Below are 14,448 nucleotides of genomic sequence, written 5' to 3'. Positions count from 1 at the left end.
GGGGCAGTTGGCGGGGCGGGGCCGGGCCGGGGGCGGGGCCGCCTGTCCGTGCCGGAAGTGACCCTGCGCGCGTCATCACCGTCGCCCTCACCGTCGTCGTCGTGATCACCATCATCATGACAACGCTCCGCGCTTTCACCTGCGACGACCTCTTCCGATTCAACAACATGTGAGCGCCGGCTGTCCCCTTTCCCTGCCCCCGAGCCCCCGCACGCTTCCCCGCCCCGCGGGGTTCTCGGGGCGCCGCGCCGGCCGGGCGGGCCCGGGCCCGTGGTGAGCGCCGCTCTCTCTTCCCCCACAGCAATCTGGACCCGCTGACCGAGACCGTATCCTTCCCGTCGGGGCAGGGGCGCGGGGTCGGGCGCGGGCGGCGCAGCCGCGGGGCCGCAGTTACTCCTTAACCGGGCGCCCAGTACGGGATCCCCTTCTACCTGCAGTACCTCGCCCACTGGCCCGAGTATTTCATCGTCGCCGAGGCGCCCGGCGGGGAGCTGATGGGTTACAGTGAGTGCCGGGTGTTCCGGCGGTAACGTGTCCCTTCGTTGCCTATTTCGGGGATTATAACGCGGGAGCTTTTCTTACTCTTCGCGTTTACCAAATATCCAGCATGAAAGAGGAACGTTGTGTTGCATCTTCCCGTATTTTTAATGTCTTAAGGTATTACGCAGCACTGTGGCCTGTAGCTTCTAGTTTGATGTTCCTAGCGCAGCGAGGACCCTTGGCTGTGGTAACATCCACCCGTATTTGGTGAATGGGTATTTCTGTAGTCTGAAATTTAGTCCCTAGGCTCCTTACACACAGTCAGTGAAAGTGCTGGGCTTGCGTTTTGCGTTGCCTTGTAAGGGAAAGTTCTGGGCCTGGATGTAATTTGCTGTGGAATATTTGTGTTTTTCAGAAATCATGCCAAAGAGAACGGCCAGGAGGTGGGGTGAGGCAGAGTAATGGTTTTTGCAGGGATCTAGGAAATGAAAGTATTTGACATATTAAAGCTGAAAATATGTGTGCTATAGAGAACTCTGTATCCACCACACTTGTTGCTTACCAGCAGTGACTGTGATATCTATAAAAGCACAGAGTGGAAGCGTGTGAATGTTCATTAATAAAGTAAAATTGGATTGGCCCAGTGTAGAAAGGAGAGAAACTAGACAAAAAAAACCTCAAAACACCATCCCCACCTCCTTTTTTTGTTTGTTTGGTTTGGTTTTGGAATTGTTTGTTTGTTTGTTTTTCCCTTGAACACAACATGTTTGCAGTGCCTTAGCCTTCTATTGCCAGACTGGCAAAGCTTCCCAAGCTCTATTCCCCCATAATGTCCAAAAGTCTCAAATACTTGCTGGGATGGTAGTTTGGCATTTCTAGCCCTCTGCTTCTCCTTTATTTTAGTCAGATCTTAAATTTTGGGTCAGTGAAAGACTTGTGAAAATTACATAAAATTTGCATTTAGAAGTCACTTCAAGCAAGGAATTTGCAAACTTGTTGGTTTTTTTTACAGTAGTCCAGAAACTGCTGTAATGTTTGAGCAAAATGACATTTTTAGTGGCTGCTGAATCATAGAGTGAAAAGGGTAGACATCCCTGTTTTAGCCTTTACCACAACCATTGTAACGTGTGTTTATCCGTGGCTTATTCCTCTTGTGAAGTTGTCTGGCTGTGGGCAGTGCGTTACTCCAAAGGTGCTGCTGCGCTGATGCTCTTTATGTTCACAGTCATGGGCAAAGCCGAAGGCTCTGTGGCTAGGGAAGAATGGCATGGACACGTTACTGCTCTCTCTGTTGCACCAGAATTTCGACGGCTGGGTTTGGCTGCTAAATTGATGGAGCTCCTGGAAGAAATTTCAGAAAAGTGAGTAGTATGTTTATCTTTAAATTTATCTTCTAAAGTAATATTTTAAAGTAGTATTTCTACAGACATCTGTACCTGGTGTACGTGGCAGAATTTTGCTTTACGTTGGTGTTTGATTTTCGAAATTATTCATAGTTGGAGAACAAGAGTTACGGAAGTTGCTTAACAGTTTAAAATCTCAGAGTTTCTCTGAAAGCTGACTTGCCAGAGTGAGGAGGACATAGCCTGAATTCCAGTAGAGACACTCTGTAAAAGAACATTTCTTGACAGGAAAAGAGCTTTGTGAAACATTAACACTGTTTCCTGTAGGGCCTCCAGAGTACTCTCAGTGACTGTGGGCTTTGTGAAATGCCCTCAGGCACAATCCTGAACAAATATTGTACTGCAGAGGTTATCTTAGCTTACTTGTCATCCCATGCTTGGTTACTGACAAAATTTAGTTCAGTGTCAGATGAACTCACTGGGAAATGTCCTTAACTGATTCTGGTAGGGCAACCCCATTATGGTTGGTAAAATTGTAAAACAGAATGTTTTGAAAAAATTGCCTTGTGAAACTAAGAGTCTATCATTTCCTGTTAGGCAAATGAATTTTGTAACTTATTCCACTTCTCCTAACCCAGCAATATAAAATGTGGATTTTTTTTTTTTTTTTTAATAATATATGGATTTAGGCATGTGGGGGGTGTTTAGCTTGTCCTTTCTATTTAAATTTCTGGACCCACTAACTGGGGTAGAAGGGCCATGCGACAAAAATAAAACAAAATCCGTGTCTATATGTGAATTTTCCCTTGGTAAAGGAGTATATCTACTACTACATTGTGAAAGATGTTTGATTAGTGTAGTACATCAGTCTTGCTTTGGTTTCAATACAATTTATGTGTTGTTACTTAGAAATACATTTATCTACTATTATTTAATGTGGTTTTGTTTGTTTGTCTGTTTGTTTGTTTGTTTGTTTTCCTCCCCTGCTAAAGAAAGGGTGGATTTTTTGTTGATCTCTTTGTGAGAGTATCAAATCAGGTTGCTGTAAATATGTATAAGCAACTAGGCTACAGTGTGTACCGGACCGTCTTAGAGTACTACTCAGCTAGCAGTGGGGAGCCAGATGAAGATGCTTATGGTAAGTTCTTGTTCGGTCTCAAATTGAATGGAATGATTCTCACGTTGAGGGTTCCTGGGCTTGTTTGTAAGACTATTGTTATTTTCTTGGTATATGAAACATTTTCAGATAGTTGCTGATTAGTGGGATTTTTATATCCTCCTTTAGATAACTTCTCCTATTTAAGATTATATCAGTTACAAAACTTAATCTTGCCATTTACAGTGTTTTGTGGTATCTCCGGCAAAATCAACTGCAAAACAAGAATAAACAAGAAGGAATGTCTTCCTTCATCCTACAGCAGGGAAACTTTGTTTTTCTTGCATGCCTACCTCTAAATTAACAGTTGTCAGAGTTCAGCAATGGCAGAGAATTGGGTGACATTTTCAGTTTAAAAGGCAAGAAACATGGAAATTCAGGCATGTTAATTATGTTAACAAAAGTGAACTATCATGTGCTTCATCTAGGTACTTTTATTAATTATCCTCCCAAAGGATTACATGGCCAGGCTGTGTATTGTTTCTGTTCTTGCGCTTTTTGATACGTAGTACTGTGAAGTACAAGGGCTAGGATAGACACCTACCATTCCTGCATGTGACTTAAATCATACATTTGTCCCTTTAGCCTGTCATTTCCTTTCTATTCACCTGAGTTTCATGTAGTGTTTTATATCAGTTGAAGTCACTGCCACTGAGCAACATTAAGGACATTTCTGTGTCTCGAGGAGAGCGACCGAGATGGTGAGCAGTCTTGAGGGCAAGATCTAGGAGGAGCAGCTGATGTCCAGGAGTTTGTTGCACTTGGAGAAGAGAAAGCTGAGGCACACCCTCATGATAGCCTATAGCTTCCTCAACCAGGGCAGCAGAGGAGGGTGTTGATCTCCTGTCTCCAGTGACGGGACACCAGGAGATAGAGCAAAGTTGTGTCAGGGAATGTTCAGACTGGACGTTAGAAGGCTCTTCATGGAGAGGGTGGTTGGTAACTGCAATGATCTCTCTCCAGGGAAAGGGGTCATGACACCAAGCCCGTCAGAGTTCAAGGAATATTGGTACAACGCACCTAATCATACAGTATAATTTTAGGTAGTACTGTGTGGCACAGGGAGTTGCATCCTTATGGGTCCCTCCCAACTTGAGGTAGTCTTATGATTCTAGGAAATTTACCTTATTTTAATAGAGAATTCACTTAATATGGCTTTGTACAATGACTGCATTAGTATTATAACATTTTTTCTTTTTGCTATAGATATGAGAAAAGCACTTTCCAGAGATACAGAGAAGAAATCAGTTATACCTCTGCCTCATCCTGTGAGGCCAGAAGACATCGAGTAACTTCAAGCTCTGATTCTCATGCAATTTAATAAGTGTCAGGTTCCAGCAACTTATGAATAAGAAGTTTTAGTCCGAATGTTTTTCCTATAAAATACTAAAAAGCAATGTTGAGAAGCTGACTAACACTGCTTCTATTGGTAATGGCTGTAATACTGCCACACGAAACTATTATTTTTCCTTTCACATATTGGAGATTTGGAGACTATTAAAATAGAATTACCTCCTGTATATGGTCTTTTCTTGTTTTTTTTGCTGCAGCTGGAATTTAGTTCTGTTTCAGGAAGTGTCTCATTGTATAGTCTGCAATTTAACAGTTCCCATGGCAGGTTAATTGCAGTGGAAGAAGGCAGATGAAGCCAGGACACTCAACTGGGATCCGCCAAACCCCTGCCAATCGCAGGTTACCAAATAAACCCCCAGGATACAAAAGCTCATTTGATTTCCTGTCTTTTCCAGTAAATTGTTGCTTTCAGCTGGAATGTTTTCCTGGTATCATTGTCCTCCTCCTCCATGGATTTGTAAATAGAATTCCTGACTTTTGCTGAGTTGAATTTTGTTATTCCAGCAATTGTGGCTCTTTGGTTCCACTGAAACTTCCCAACTCTGCTGAGAGTTTCAGGTGTCAAATACAAGTAATATTGGAGTTTCTTTGCATTGTTACTCCCACAAAATAGAGATAAATCTTGGATAGGTGTAACTAGACCTGTTGAATTCCTACTTCCCTTTAAAATCAGAGCACAGGCAGCAGATTTAAAATCGTCATTACATTAACTTCTACCAACTTCCTGACTGTTCCAAAAGTTTTCAGTGTTAGAAATTCCTGAGCTTGTTTATTGGGCAAGCTGGGATTTCAGTATTATTCCTTCATTTTATTTGATGTTTTTCTTTTCTCTGATTTTAGTGAGGGAATATTTATTTTTTACAATTTTCCATCCTAATTGAGATTTTGCTACTTCTTAGGGGACATTTCCAAGGAAATTTACCCAATTAATGGTGGTAAATCAGGAATGTGTCAGCACCGTATCCACAGAATTCTGGGAATTCCCAGGAAATTGTGTTAAGTGTTTAATTGCCATGATTCATCTCTTTCTCAAGTTCAATTTACTGCATTTTTAATTACATAAGTTCCATTAAAACTTAAATCCTGGCCTAGTTGCTGTTCCTTGGACACAATGGAGTGGTTCTTTCCTGCCTTGGCACATGTGGATGCTCATCCCGAGTGAACTTCCTGCTAAAACAAAATTTGTTTCCAAGCAAAACTGGGAATTGTCTAGAAAACCTTATTTTCTGGGACGCACTGGGTTTGTTTTCCCTATTGCTGCATAATCAAACTCCTGGGGCTGTTTTAGGCAGTGGCATGAGGGGAGAGCTGTGTTTATTTAATTTTGTATTTTGTTTTACTTACTGTTTATTTTTTACTTTTTGATTTTTGTATATTTTTATGTTAAATATTGTGGTTAATTTTTTCATGAGTTTTTTGGTTTGTATTTTTTAAATGTTTTTGGTTTCTTTTATTTTTATATTTTTATTCTATTATTTATTTTTTATTTTTTATTTTTCTTTGTTACTATTTAAAATCTTAATTATTCCTACTTTTTAATTTTTAAATTTATGGATATTTTAGGTTTTACTTTCATGTTATGTTGTATTTAAAAATAAATTATATTTTTAATTTATTTTAATTTTTATTTCTTTCATTTCTTTTTTTACTTTTTAAAAACTTTTTAGGTTTTTTTTTAATTTTTTAAAATTAGTTTTATATTAATTTTTTTTTCATGTTTTCTTTATTCCTTTTTTTTATCTTACTCTTTTTACACCGAGTATGTGGAAGGTTGGCTGTTGGCAAGGAAGAAGTTGAAAAAGACCTGCCTGTCCGCTGGACGTCTGGATAGACTTGAGAGCACAGTTAGCAAAACCCTCTGTATTTTCTGCTAAATTAAAAAACCTGAATGGAGAAAGCTGTGACACCGTGGTGCCTTTTTTTCCTTTCAACCCCTTAACAGGTCTCATTCTCCGCATGCACATTATTACCAGCAGTAACTTGATGTCGAGGTGTATTTCAGAGGCAGCGATAAAACAAAGTGGACATTTTATTTTGTAACTCTCCGAACCTCCTTGTTTATTAGCCAAGAAATCCAAAATTAAGCAAACAACCCAAAACAAAACTCCCCACAAACAACCCCGCCTCCCCCAAAGCACACAGAAAGAGAAAACGCGCCCATATTATTTTAAAAAATATTAAATATTTACCCCTTAGCCAACCAGGGTCCTTCAATTCTAATTAACTGTGGTTCTGATTTGTTAGGTTAATGAATTCATATGGTTTAAAATATTGTTTAAAATAGCAAGAAGTAAACACAAATTGAAAAACACCCCCAAACCAAATACAAAGAAATAAGAAAAATATAAATAACAAAAAGAGAACTATAAAATATGAAAAATAATATCAATAGATCCACTCTATATTATTACATGTTCCATATAGTAGAATATGTAAAATATACCAATTCTAATGTACATGATATAATAGATAAATTGTAATGATTAATAAAAATATCAAGAAATAAAAGAAATATTGAAATGTAGCCCAAAATGAAGGCTTTTTTGGTTTCGGCTTCGTCGATGGCAGGATTCTCGTAGTTGTTGTGGTTGGGGGTCTTTTGGGGCCTTTATTTTCGGGGATGTTTGGAAGGGGAATTTTTGCCGCGTTCTTTTCTGCCTCCGCTCCGTGCGGCAGTGCTGCCACCGTGTGGACACAGAGCGGTACTGCAGCTCTCCCCTGTGCCGGTACCCGAGGCGCGTAGCAGCCCCGGGCCGAGCTGTGCGGCAGTGCCGCCACCCTGTGGATATAGAGTGGTACTGCAACCCCTCCCCGTGCCCGTCCCGAGAGCTGTGCGGCAATGCTGCCATCGTGTGGATATAGAGCGGTACTGCAACTCTCCCCCGTGCCGGTCCCCGAGATGCGCAGCAGCCCCGGGCTGTGAGCTCACGGGCAGTGTTGCCGCCGGAGCACCGAAAGATCACGGCCAAAAAGGCGAGAAAAAAATGAGAGGACCCCCGGGCGCGTGGCAGCCGGCTGCCTGCGCGCGACCTGGACCACGGAGCCGCCCGGGAGCGATTTTTCCGCGGCGTACGCGGGTGCGTGGACAAGGGATGGGGGCTGAGCGGCGCCATGACAGTGTTTGGGCAGTCGATGCTTTCAGGGGCCTGTGCGAGCAGCCGAGGGGGACATTTAGCGGGGGTGCCACAACTAAGATGGCGGCGCGGCTCGCGGCTCTTGACCTTCTAAAGATGGCGGCGAAAAGGGCGGGAAAAAATGAGGACCCCATGTGTGTCTCTCAGACTGCCTGCACAAAATCCCGACCATGGCGCCGCCCGGGGACAATTTTTTGTGGCGTTTCCAGGTGTAGGAACACGCGCTGTGTTTTCAAGCGGGCCGCAGACGGGTTCAGGTAATTCATTTTGGTCAGGCGCCTGTGTTAGACACCAAAGGGGGCCTAAAGGGGCGCCACAACCAAGATGGCGGCGCGGCTCGCGGCGATCGACCTCTTAAAGATGGCGGCAAAAAGGGCGGGAAAACGAGAGGACCCCATGTGTGTCTATCTGGCTGCCTGCACAAAACCCCGACCATGGCGCGGCCCGAGGGAAATTTTCTGTGACGTGTCCTGGTGTAGGGACACGGGCTGTAAGTTCACTCGCGCCGTGGCAGGGTTCGGGTTGATGGATTTAGTCAGGCGCCTGTGTTAGACACCGACGGGGGCCTTATGCATGCCACAAAAAAGATGGCGGCTCGACCGCAATTTGCTTCAGCCACAACTAAGATGGCGCCGAGGCGGGGCGAAAGTGACGTAATGCTCCTCGCAACCGAAAATAGCCGGGGTGTGACGAAAGTGACCGAGTGTTTCCGAATAGCCGAGAATAGCCGACAGTTGACGGAAATTGACGAGTTTCCCCGAACAGCCGAAAAGAGCCGACGGCTGACGAAAATGACCGAGTGTAACCGAATAGCCGAGAATAGCCGACGGCTGACGGAAATCGCCGAGTTTCCCCGAACAGCCGAGAATAGCCGACGGCTAACGGAAATCGCCGGGTTTCCCCGAACAGCCGAACCCAGCCGAGTTTCCCCGAACAGCCGAACCCAGCCGACTTTCTCCGAACGTCGCCCCCCTCAGCCGAACCGAACGAGCCGGGGGCAGTTCCGGGGCAGTTCCGGGCCGGTGTCCGCCGTCACTGCCGCTTCCTCGGCGGGCCATTCAAGGCGGTGTCGGGACCGCTGCCGATCCCCCGGCGGGCGGGACACGCTGGCGCTGTGCCCGGAGCTGGAGCACTCGCTGTCGCCGCTGGAGCCGTGCCGGGGTTCCCGGGGAAGGCAGCGAGGAGAAGCCAGTAAATTAGAATTAATGTAGAGGGGACACACCAGGCACAGGTGGGAGCTGTGATGGATAACGAGGGGGCGGTTCCAGCCGGGGGCGGTTTAAGAGGGGGGAGCCGCAGCTCAGTTCGGTATCGAGCCGTGGGAAATGAGGAGTTCGGGCTGTGGTTCTGGCCGCGGTTCCGGCCGTGGTTCGGACTGTGGTTCTGGCCGAGGTTCCGGCTGTGGTTCATGGAGCGCCTGCGGGAGCCTCTCACAGCGCACGTGGATTTGGAGCCCCTGGATTTGGAGCATTTGGATTTGCCGCATCACTACGGGAGCCGACGAGGGACAAACCTTCACGCGGGGCAGCAGGAGAGTTAAACCACTATTGGTTTATGGGGGAAACTTTTTTTTCCTTTTCAGCTTCATCTTGCTAATCCCTCTCTAGTGCTCCCAGAAGAAAAAGGGATTATGGGGACAAAAGGAGTTGAAATTGAGCAAAAAAAAAAATTCCTCTCCTCTTGCTGTTTGTGTTTAAAATGGAGGGTATTTCTTTTCACCTGGAATTTTAATGAGTTGTGGTATTTCTATGCGGGTTTTATTCAGTTTTGTGTTCTTTGGTGGGATGTAGCATTTTGTTTGATTGTTTGGTGTTTCCTATGATGTGTAATTTGGTTTTTGAGTGAAGATAAAATTATGGGGGGTTGTATTTGAGGAAGAATTAAATAGCTTTTTTTTTTTTAGGGATGACTAATGTGTTATTTGGATTTTGTGTATTATATGTAGGGATTCACGTTGGATAGGGCTAGGTTTTTTTTATTTATTATTTTATTTATTTGGTGGTTTTAAGGTGTTTTTTAATGTTTTGTTGTGTAGACTTTATTTAGTTTATAGTTGCCATATGACGAGGGTTGTGGTGTATTTGTTTCATGTTAGGTTTTGTAGTTTACATGTTGGTCAGAGTGTTTTTGAACCCAGTTTTACCCTTGAATTAGTTTTGGTGGGATGTTGTGCTTTTCAAGGGTGTGTTTTCTAAAGTTTATAATGGTGTAATTTGCTGTAGTGTGAGGTATAGGGGAGATTTTTATTTATTTAGTGGTGGCTTTATAGGGTTTGTTTTAGTGGATTTGAGATAGTGTGATGTCGTTCATTTTTTAGAGATTCTTAATATTTATAGTCAGGTTATTGTTTATTGCATTACAGGGGTTTGTTTATTTAGCATGTTTGACTACACATGTTTGAGGTTATATGTTTTATAGTTTTGGAAAATTTGGGAGATATTGTTTGTAGTTGATTGGCTCTTTTGGTTTTGTGTGTATTTATAGGTAGTGTCTTTGTTTTGATGGTTTTGAGGCATTATGAGTTTACTGAATTAGGAATAATTGTTTTTGGTGCAGTTAATTTACATTTGTGCTATTTTTATTTTTGTAGATTGATTTGTTTATTGTCGTGCTTCTCTGGGTTTTTCAGTCTGCAGCAGGTTTAAGCAGTCTGAAGAAAAAGTGAAAAAAAGGCTTTGCTTTAGCTGGCTAAAACTAACAAAGAGCAAAGGAGATCTGTGCTGCAGTCTGTCTGTGCTTGAGCTGAATAAACTGGACAGGGAATGTGGAGGAGTGACCACTGTTTTCTTAAAACAAGCTGTGTGCTTTTTCTTTCCTTGCTTTGCTCTCCAAATCAGTCTGAAAGGTACAGAAGGCATTTTTGAAGTGTTTTAAGTATTTGAGGGGTTTTTTTTGAGGTTTTTTGGCACTTCAAGTATTTGTTTTGGAGGAAGTTTGCTTGGGGTTTTGGGATAGTTATAATGAGATTATTTTATTTTTATTTAGGTGCTTTTTTATTTTAATTAGGTGCTTTTAGGTTTTATTGCAGTTAAAAGTTGAGCCGTTTTTGTTATGTTAGTAATCAAAATAGGTTTTGATTTTGTATATAGTGATTGGTGTAGGGATTGATATAGGGTTTGTATATGGTGTACTGGTGTTGACTAAGGATTTAAAATTCTGTGGTTTTGATGCATTAGGTTAATGAATTTATATAGTTAAAAAAAATGGGTTTTCTGCTTCTTCTTTGGTTAGAGGCAGGTCTTTAAGTCGGGGGTTCTGGGTGTATATTTTGGTTGTTTTTTCAGGGGAATGGACATGGGGTTATTTTCATTATATTTGGTGGCATGAGTGTGGGTAAAGAGTTGGCTTTTTTTTGGTGGACGTTTGTTTGTGTTTTGTTTTCTGAAACTGATATATTTGTGTGGTGAGGGGAGTGGTGTTTCTGGTGTAACTCTAAGCCTCCATTATTGTTTGTGTGTTTCAGGTGGTCACTTGTATCACACTGAGATGTCCTCACTGACTGGCCAACAGCCCTGCTGAGATCATCCTTGGATGTTTGGTTTTCTTTATGGTACGTGACTGAGAGACAACAGCCCGGTGACAGCAGGAATTTCCCTGAGGGAGAGGTGGCCTTCTTTGGCACCTGATGTGAATTCTCATCCCTGGACATCCCAGAGATAAGTGAAGGGCTAAAAGCCACAGAGGGGATGAAAGTGGGGTGTGGGGTCAGGGGTCACTGGGAGGGATTTTTGAGTCGGGTTTGGAGATGGGGATGTCCAAGATGTGACCCCTTTAGGGCACATAGAGGGAAGGTCTCACAGTGCTGAGGTGTGCAGGGCAGAGCAGTCCCAGGGCACGTCATGTCACTTGTCTGTTGTGCACTCTGTGTCTGTTGTGTGTTTTGTTTTGTGTGTCTTTTGCATTTAACCCTTCAAGGGGTCTTTTGGAGACCCCAGGCATCGTTCTTAACATCTCCCTATTCCTGGTGCTGATACCAGGCCAGGCATCAAACCCTTGACTTGGGAGCTCAGAGGCTCCTCAGAATCCATCTCTCTTCACAAGTGTCCAGGCTGATGCCTTTCCAGGTCTTGTTCTGACCTGTATCCACAGCTGTGCACTGCCACCATCCATTCTGGTGGATTAGGTCTTGTCAGAATGCAGAGACAGGTAGATGATTCTGACCATAGGATTCTCAGGCATCCATCTCTGCTTTTCTTGGGATCAGTGATCCCGTTGGCATCTTCTTCCTGCAGGGTTCTCTGAGCCTGGTCAGCTCCCCATGGGTCTTACCTCGGTCATCTCATTGCGAGTTCTCTCGGTCCTCAGGGTCATTCTTCTTGCTGAGATATTTCTGTCCCTGTTGTGTCCCCCCTTTTGTCCTGTCCTGTGTCACGGGTGTTGGTGTGTTTGGCCTGGGCTGCTCTGCCTTGTTGCTTAGTCTGGGTGTAGGGGGAATGGGACAAGTCTTGGGTGTTGAAATTTGTCATGTGGGGTGTAGTTGGGCTGTAGAGGGCATCCCTAGATGGACACAAAGTGCCTGCAGCTGTCAAGTTCTCCTGCAGCACTTTGACTCTTGTCCTGACTTTGTTTCAGGTGCAGATGGATTCAATCCATGGCAGAGTGCCCCATCCCGGGTGAGGGGGCTCCCCTGAGAAGGTCAGTCACTGTTTGTGTTTGCAGGGGAGTGTAAATGGTGGCCATGTTACAGCACTGCTCTTTGTCTTTGTTTTTAGGAGGCAAAGTTGGCTCTCTGCAGTCAAGGTGAAGTGTATGAGGTGAGCAGTGATCAGTGGACAGAAGCAGTAGGTGTTGCTCAAGTCTCACTTGCTGGTTCTACTCTAAGCATTCACTGTTCTGTTTTATTTTATTTTAGGTGGTCCCTTTGCAGATGAGCTGGCCCAGGATACCAGAGGAGGGTAGATGGGTGCAACATTAGGGTTCACTTGTGCTGTGCTTCAGCCAGAGCAGGGAGGTTGCTGTTTCACAGGAACTCAGCATGATTTTTCCTTTTTTGGTTCTTTGCAGGTGCTGCTGCTGCCCCAGGTGTGCCAAGGAATAGAGGGAGGGGGTGAGTTGGCACTTGGGCAGGTGGCCCACAGGTGAGTGCTGTGCTCAGTGTGTCCCTTTTCCTTTTGCTGGGTTCACTCTGGGCAGCCTCTGGAGTGGGGTGGAGATCTGAGGGGGAGCCGGGACAGGGGTGCAGAGGAGCCCCAGGGGTGACTCTTCTGGAGGGGAATAGTCACATTTTCTGTTCTGTGGTCCCAGGTAGTGTGAGGAGGTGCACAGCTGGAGTTTGGATATGGCAGCACCGAGGTGGAAGCAGAGAACGTCTCCAAATCCACGGAGCCAACACGTTCATTTCTGTCGAAGATGGATTTTGTCTGCTCGTATTCCAAAAGCTGAGTGTTGGGGCTGGTGGTTGGGAGAAGGGGAAAAACCTTTTCAGTCCCAGGAGGCAATTTAAAGTTACCTTAGAGGAGAGGGCCCTTGTGGGATGGACCCCTCAGGAGTAAAAAAAGAGAGAGGGTGACACAAAGTGTCTGGAGCTGTTGAGTTCTCCTGCAGCACTTTGACTCTTGTCCTGACTTTGTTTCAGATGCAGATGGATTAAATCCATGGCAGAGTGTCCCATCCTGTGTGAGGGGGCTCCCCTGAGAAGGTCAGTCACGGTTTGTGTTTGCAGGGGCGTGTAAATGGTGGCTATGTTACAGCACTGTTCTTTGTTTTTAGGAGGTAAGGCTGGATCTCTGCAGTCAAGGTGAAGTGGACGAGGTGAGCAGTGGTGGGTGGACAGAAGCAGTTGCTTCTGCTGGAGTTTCACTTGCTGGTGCAACCCTAAGCCTCCTTTATTGTGTGTTTTAGGCAATCCACTTGCACTGCACTGAACTCCCCTCTCACCAACTGGACTGCTGTCCCAGTCTGCCTCATTCATGAGCCCTTGGCAACATTACAGGACTCTGTGGTGAAGCCTTGACCTTCTCCCTTTGAAGGGGCCATCCAGGTGGGCTTTGGTAACAACCAAGGAGTTGAGGTGTGTCAGGGAGGAGGAGGGAGGCTCTGCTCAAGTTTCAGCAGTGCCACATCACCTTGTCTGCTCTTAACCCAGGCACACCCCGCAGTGTTGGTGTCTGAGCAGAGCTGGAGCACAGGGCCCGAGGACCTGGGTGTGCTCAGGAGGTGGTGAGTAGCAGAATTGCTGGTTTTTGGCCAATGTGCTGCTGAGATCACACGGTCACATTTGCTTTTCTTTATTGTAGCTGAGTGAGAGACACCAGCCCAGTGACAGCAGGAATTTCCCCGAGGGAGAGGCACCTTCTTTGGCTTTTGACATGGATTTGCATCTCCAGATGTCTGAGAGATAAGTGGAGGGCTGGGAGCCACAGAGGGGATGAAAGTGGGGTGTGGGGTCAGGGGTCACTGGGAGGGATTTTTGAGTCAAGTTTGGAGATGGGGATGTCCAAGATGTGACCCCTTTAGGGCACGTGAAGGGAAGGTCTCACAGTGCTGAGGTGTGCAGGGCAGAGCAGTCCCAGGGCATGTCGCGTCACTTGTCTGTTGTGCACTCTGTGTCTGTTGTGTGTTTTGTTTTGTGTGTCTTTTGCATTTAACACTTCAAGAGGCCTGTTGGAAACCCCAGGCATTGTTCTTAACATCTCCCTATTCCTGGTGCTGATACCAGGCCAGGCATCAAACCCTTGACTCGGGAGCTCAGAGGCTCCTCAGAATCCATCTCTCTTCACAAGTGTCCAGGCTGATGCCTTTCCAGGTCTTGTTCTGAGCTGTATCCACAGCTGTGCACTGCTGTGATCCATTCAGGTGGATTAGGTCTTGTCAGAATGCAGAGACAGGTACAGGATTCTGACCATAGGATTCTCAGGCATCCATCTCTGCTTTTCTTGGGATGAGTGATCCCGTTGGCATCTTCTTCCTGCAGGGCTCTCTGAGCCTGGTCAGCTCCCCATGGGTCTTACCTCGGTCATCTCATTGCGAGTTCTCTCGGTCC

The 14,448-nt window shown here is 45.2% G+C and overlaps 1 protein-coding gene and 1 long non-coding RNA gene across 3 annotated transcripts; both read left to right on the top strand.

Annotated features, from left to right (window-relative positions):
• Nucleotides 1-22: 22 nt before the first annotated feature.
• On the top strand, nt 23-6,229 carry NAA20 (N-alpha-acetyltransferase 20, NatB catalytic subunit). Of its 2 annotated transcripts, none has more exons than XM_083867408.1 (6): nt 23-169; nt 302-326; nt 414-504; nt 1,706-1,841; nt 2,816-2,961; nt 4,837-6,229. In XM_083867408.1, the coding sequence occupies exons 1-6, from the start codon at nt 117-119 to the stop codon at nt 4,860-4,862; spliced, it is 477 nt and encodes a 158-aa protein (XP_083723534.1). In that variant the 5' UTR covers nt 23-116; the 3' UTR covers nt 4,863-6,229. The 2 variants fall into 2 exon arrangements, with proteins under 2 accessions (XP_083723534.1, XP_083723533.1); XM_083867407.1 differs by lacking the exon at nt 4,837-6,229 and adding an exon at nt 4,186-4,499 and having other exon boundaries at nt 25-169.
• A 7,115-nt stretch (nt 6,230-13,344) lies between these two features.
• LOC310912533 lies at nt 13,345-13,826 on the top strand. Its single transcript, XR_014590679.1, has 3 exons — nt 13,345-13,446; nt 13,552-13,625; nt 13,703-13,826. It is a non-coding gene; the product is annotated as an uncharacterized lncRNA (long non-coding RNA).
• The last annotated feature ends 622 nt before the right edge of the window (nt 13,827-14,448 follow it).

Source organism: Zosterops lateralis (genome assembly GCF_965231275.1).
Source record: "Zosterops lateralis genome assembly, chromosome: 9".
NCBI lineage: Eukaryota > Metazoa > Chordata > Aves > Passeriformes > Zosteropidae > Zosterops > Zosterops lateralis.
The sequence above is the reverse complement of the archived record's forward strand: the minus strand, read 5'-3'. Positions and strand labels throughout refer to the sequence as shown.